This window comes from Microtus pennsylvanicus, chromosome 5 (assembly GCF_037038515.1).
Source record: "Microtus pennsylvanicus isolate mMicPen1 chromosome 5, mMicPen1.hap1, whole genome shotgun sequence".
NCBI classification, from domain to species: domain Eukaryota; kingdom Metazoa; phylum Chordata; class Mammalia; order Rodentia; family Cricetidae; genus Microtus; species Microtus pennsylvanicus.
In genome coordinates, this window is record NC_134583.1 from 134,993,056 (window position 1) to 134,999,055 (window position 6,000).

The following is a 6,000-nucleotide window of genomic DNA, read 5'->3' on the forward strand; positions in this document are numbered from 1 at the left end:
CCTCTGGAGGAGCATTTCCTGTCATTAAAGGGGTTTGGAGGAAAACCCACACAGCTTTCTCATCTTTGAAGCTTCCTGGCCCATCCTGGCTCTTTAATTGTGCTGGAAGCAGCCCAGTTCCCAGGGCTTCTACACCATCAGGAGAGGGGAAGGGCCCAAAGCCGAATTCCTGGCTCCTGGCTCCTGGGCACCAGCATGACCTCAACCGCTTTCCGGGTTAGACCATTTCACTGCCAGGCTCCCACACTAAGAGCTTCAAAGTCAGGTGTGCCCGGGGTCAGGTACAATAAGCAAACTCGAGCAGAGGCCTGCAGAGCATGGAGACTTGGACATGTTCACATACCTCTGTCCACAGCCTACACTAGCTGCAGCGAATCGCGTCCTATTTCTGCAATCATCAGAATGCACATTGGAATAACAGGGGAGCGTCCACCCTATTTCTCTCCACGCTCACTTCCATTTTCCAGGTTGAGGTTGTGTGTTGACTTCTAGGCAACCCTCCTCAGCTATAAGTTCTGCGGCCTTGGAGTCAGCCAACCCAAGACCCACAACACTGGGGTGGGGTAGGGAGATGCTATGTTGTTGATGGCGTGTACTGTGTATTTCAATCTACAACAGTTGCACAGTTAAGTGCATAGTGGTTTCTTTGCCATGATTTCCTAAACACTACAATAGAGAAGCTACCTACTTTGTAACCTACAGATGAAGAGAAGCAGTTTAGAGGATGTTGTGCCTCATATGCAAGACTTTAAGGATTTGAGCATCATCAGATCTTGGTACCCCTAAAAGTAGTTCTTCTGAGGAGCAAACATACGTCTCCTCCCACCCACCCATGTGTGTGTGTGTGTGTGTGTGTGTGTGTGTGTAGGCCAAAGGCTGTCAAGTAATCTTCCTCACTTGCTCTCCACCTTAATTTTTTAGAAATTAAAAATTAGTTCCCTGGGGACTTGGAGCTTGCCGATGCAGCTACAGGGCTAGCCAGCACACACCACCACATCTGGCTGTTCACACGGGTGCCAGGGTTATGAACTCAGGTCCTCATGCTTGCATGGTGACTTTCTCTCCCACCTACTCCTCCATTTTTCTGTTTTGATGTTTCTTTTTTTTTAAGGAAATGTTATTTTCAACTTTGGTTTACATTAGGATCACCTGGAGATCTTTGGAAACGGCAGTGCCCATCCCACACTCTAGACATTTAAATCTGAACGTCTGGTGGGGCTTTTCCCCCTTTCCCTTCCCATGCCCCACACATAAACCTAACCCAGCTGAGGTTAGGAACCACTGCTTCTAAGTCACACACCAGCAAGGAAAAGCAGAGCTCTTGGGCATGGAGAAAAGATCATTTCTGGAGGGGAACTATAAGTTATCATCTGCTTGATTTCCCTTATCTAGTATTTTCTTTTCAGACTGTCCCTGACCACAGCTCTCAAGACACCTTGTTCCCTGCTCCAGAGTTCCCTTCTACCTCTGGGCCACAACATCACCTAAGGAAGCAGTGAGCAGACTGAAAAAACCAAAGGCTGAGGAGAAGAAAAAGTCACCCCCACAACCATTATAGATGCTATTACTCCCTTCTAAAATGAAGTCTCTACATCTCAGCTGGGCCAGTTCGCATCCAAGTGTGATGCAACTTCAGGAAGCTTCAGCATGAGGTTCCAAGTGTAATCCACAGATAGTAGGTCAGTCACATTTGGCCCTGGACCCACTCACCAGCTGGGAGAGCAATAGGAACCAGGATCCTTGACTGCATGGGGTGAGGTCAGCCAATGGGCTCACGCACAGTGATACAGGATGCTCTTAGGAGCGTCATGAATATATAAACACTCAGGGATGGGGGCCATTTCAAGGCACCCTGTAGGACTTGGCACTGAATCTCGGACACTTGTAGGGGTCTCACTGCTTATACAGCGCCAAAGAGGTTACATGCAAGGCACAGCTACTTTACCGACACTTTACAGCAATTCTCTGAACAGCCTTGTCCCTATGGGAAGGGACCCTCACACCTTTCCACACCTCTGGCCTTTTCAGAACAGCCTTGTCCCTATGGGAAGGGACCCTCACACCCTTTCATACCCCTGGCCTTTTCAGAACAGCCTTGTCCCTATGGGAAGAGACCCTCACACCCTTCCACACCCCTGGCCTTTGCTTGAGAAAGCCAGGGGGATCTAGCAGAAGGGGTTGGAAAGAACTGGAAGAAACACCTATAAGGTGTTTTTGTTTGTTTGTTTTGTTTTTTAGTACTAAACACAGGACGATGCTTCAGCCACCCCTAAGCTCCCTCAAGACAACCAAAAGTTAACCCAGAGCCTAAAACTACAAGCTACTTTAGAGAGGAGGCACAATGAACAATAGTGAAGCTGTGGACATAGAGAACATTTTCCTCCTGCCACGACAGCTTCCTAAGCTTTTGAATCAGAGAAAACACTTTTGGACTCTGGAGACAATGGTGAGCAATTCTACCTATGTGGGAAAGAGAGCTTGAAATTGGGAATTTTGAAATATAAAATCTTTTAAATTTAAAAAATGTCAGATACTGTCAGAATTCTTCAGTTTTATCTAAGTTCCAAGAGCCCAGGTAAATCTTGTTTTTCTATTTAACTTTATCATTTAAACCACTATACCTATTTATTCTGTAACTATTCAGTCTTACCTTTAGAATATGGTGTGTGTGTGTGCCAGAGCTCAAACCCAGGGCCCTGCCCATGCCAGGCAGGTCTCTAAGACTGGGCTACATCACAAACCTTACAAAAACATGTACATTCTCCAGTGTCTGAGCAGCAAGAGTAACTTGGTCCCAGCCAGGTTCCAGGTTTACCTTAAAGCTTAGCACTCGTTTTGCAGAGGAGAGTTTGCATTTACTGAGTTCCCAAAGCAGTACTCATGGCCTCTCCTGAGAGCAGACACTGCAACTCGCCTGGGAGAAGAAGATCCCCACATTCTTCCCAGAAAAATGAGCAGATATCAGCAGCATGACATCAGTGAGATTTGAGCTCATTTCTCCCCAGAGGCGAACTGAAGAGGGTGGGTTGAGGGGTGTCGCTGGCAATCCAGGTGATCCTCAAATCTACCGAATTAGCGATCTCTAGTGCACACATCTGCGTCCAAAACATAAACACTGGCCTGACACCAAGTTCCCTTGAGTCAGCTGAAAGCCCCTAACTAAACCTGGTGGGGGATGAGATTTTCAGTTCCCAGGAAAGATAAATAAAGCAGATTTTAACCTGCCAAGAGCCAATTCAGAAACTATTTACACAAAAACCTGCGGATGAACCCTGGGCCAACATCTGCCCACCTGTCGCCTGTTAACTTAAACTAGTTTGCTGCTCAGGCTAAGAAGTAGCTTGCATCTTGGATCCTCCATTTGGAGCCAACATCTCCTTCAGCTTCGCAATCCGGGGAGCTGAAGGGGCCTTGAAAGTCTGTATTTCCAGTCAGCACCCACGGCCTCAGCCACCAACCCACTTCCCGCACCCCCCCCCAAGAGGTTCCCTCCTTAAGGGCGGAGGCCCAGGGTGGAGGCGGGAGCAGAACCCTGACATTTCACCAGGAGAGGGGCTGTGGCCTCCAGTGTTTGAGACCGCATAAGGGCAATTTCTGCCTTTCACCAACAAAACTGACCAGAGTCAATCAGAACTTGGATGAGACCACCCGGCTAGTTGGGAGAGGGGTTCTAGTGAAAAGACACGAAAAGAAACCTGTTTGCTAAGTGATTTCTCCTGGCGCCCTTCCCCCGCCCCACAGATCTTAGTGCCTAGACCCATTTACTGGTGAGTCTTGGCCGTTATCTCATTCCCCACTAATGATCCTGGTGAGAAAATGCAAGAGGAAAGCCAAAAGACGTTACTTGCTTAGGGAACTGGTCTGTCCGCGCAGGTCCCCTTATGTGAGTTCCATAAATAAGAAACCACAGAGGGCGAGATTCCTTGGGAATCTGAGCGGTCGCGTTACTACCCTCCCAGGGGAAACAAATTTAGAAGCCGCAGGTTTACCGTCAATAACCCCTGAAAAAGTGTCAGTGCAAGAGGCTTTTCCCAGAGGAAGGCATGTGGGGGCGCACCGAAATATCCGCTTCGGGGGCAGCACCTTGAACCCGCTTTTCAAAGGACCTACTATCCGAGGCTTCTGGACTCCAGCCCCGGGGCTCCAAAACCCTTCGGGCATATCCGGGCCGGCCCGCCCACCAGGGTTTGGCCAAGATCCCTGGTCACAGTCAAATCCAAGCTCGCTCAGCTGCCAGGACGCCTACAGGCGCTCCACCTGCTGGGCAGCCCAGTGGGCTCTCAACCTATACCCTATGCAGCTTGGGGGTGCAGGGTCCGCAAGGGGTTCGGACAGGCACAGTTACCAAGTGTTGGAGAGTCGGACCTAGCCAAGAACAGAACAGCACGCCACCCCACGACATCAGGAGCTTTCTTTACCACCCGACAAGTCTTTACCAGGAATCTGCAAGCAGCCCCTCAGCAGGGTAGCACCCATAAAAAGGACCCTACAATTCGCCCTTCTGCCCTCAGCAGCCCCTCACTGTTGAGACCTTACTCAGGCCCCCTCGACTGTAGACATCTTTTCCCAAGGCAAACTGGGGGGTGAGTGGGGTGACAGGATGACTCCAGACACACCCTCGGTTCTCCAACAGGTGAGAAGCCTCACCTTGACTTCCACGCAGAGACCCCAGGCGCCCAGAAAGACCAAAGGGCGCGGGCCGCGTTCTATGCCTTGGAGCCCACCTCCTGGCCCATGGCGCCTCGGTCGTTCCCTCTTGGGCTGCTGTTCTTTGGGTATAAACACCTGAGTCCGAGCGACAAGCCCCCTCCCTCTTTCCCGGAGAAAGTAGGTGCGCCCCGAGTCCTCACCTTTGTAGCGCTCCATCCCGGTCACGGCTTGCGCTCTCGGCGCTGCGAACCGCTCCGCACAGCGCCCTCAGCGCTGGGTTCCGAGCCCCAGCTGCGTGCTGGCCCCTCCCAGTGAGGTCACGCTCGCCGCCCGACCTCCCGGAGTGGCCGCCGCGCCCCCAGCCCTCCGATCCCGTCTCCACCCAGGCGCGTAGCCCTCGACCGCGCCTGGGATCTCGGCAGCCGGTCCGGACAGTGGGCGCTCGCCTCCTCGCGCACCCGGCCCTGTGCTCTCCGCCCCAGCTGCAGATCACTTCCTCCAAGTTGGCCTGAGGGCGGCGGCGCGAAGACGAAAGACTGGGGTGTCCTCAAAGCCCGGGGGAGGCTACGGGAGCAGCAAGAGCCCGCAGGTCTTCACCAAGATCTGACTTCTCAAGTGCAGCGACTGCGAACCCAATGCCGAGAGTAGGAGACTGAGGGACAGCGAGGAGGAGAAGGACCTAGAGCGCCTCCTGCTTGACCCCTCGAGCCAGTGCGCTCATGTCCTGGGCCCTACAGGGTGAGTCCCTTGAGCACCGATGCGAGCCCTCACCCGGCGCTCGCTCTCGGTCCTCCTGGCCCGGGGCACCTGTGGATCGCGTGGATCGTGCACGCTTGACGGCACAGGAAACTTCTACCTGCAGCCCACTCCTAGGTTTTGGGGGCGTCTGTAGACGAGGCTTTCCTGGGAAGGACTAGAGAGTCTGGAGCTTCCGCGACAAGCCTGGACTTCTGAAAAGATGGCACCTGTCTAAGGTACACGCGTCTGCCTCTGCATCACCTCTACCGAGGAACCACTTGCATCCTTCTTCAGTCCTTCCGCGCTCCTCAATTCTCCCAAAGCCCCACGCTTTCCTTTAAACTTTTGGGTTTTCACTTTTGAAAACGTGCTGTGTGCCGGATGCTTGGTTTCTTGACAAGTTTCCCAACTTCCTGGAAGAAATACTTAGGGAAGGTTTGTTGTTCTTTTCTGAGAGACTTCTTCATGCTTCCTTGGAGCAGCAGACCTCCCGCCCCAACCATCTGCGCAAATTCTTTTCCTGGTTACAAGGGCAGCTCACAGGGACAGAGCCCGCCTGGCCAGCCAGGAGCCTTGCTCAGGGCTGCAAAGCCTTTCAGTTTGTGATAACAG

General features: G+C 52.2%; 1 protein-coding gene across 4 annotated transcripts in view; it reads right to left on the minus strand.

Moving 5' to 3' along the window:
- Positions 1-5,255, minus strand: part of Afap1l2 (actin filament associated protein 1 like 2) — a 102,462-nt gene extending 97,207 nt beyond the window's left edge. For 2 of the 4 annotated variants that reach the window (XM_075974511.1, XM_075974509.1), the window contains exon 1: positions 4,851-5,009. In XM_075974511.1, coding sequence (XP_075830626.1) covers positions 4,851-4,866 — 16 coding nt within the window. In that variant the 5' untranslated portion in view covers positions 4,867-5,009. Of the gene's footprint in view, positions 1-4,850 lie in introns of all 4 variants that reach the window. The other 2 variants (XM_075974510.1, XM_075974512.1) reach the window with 2 other exon arrangements.
- Between the last annotated feature and the right edge of the window lie 745 nt (positions 5,256-6,000).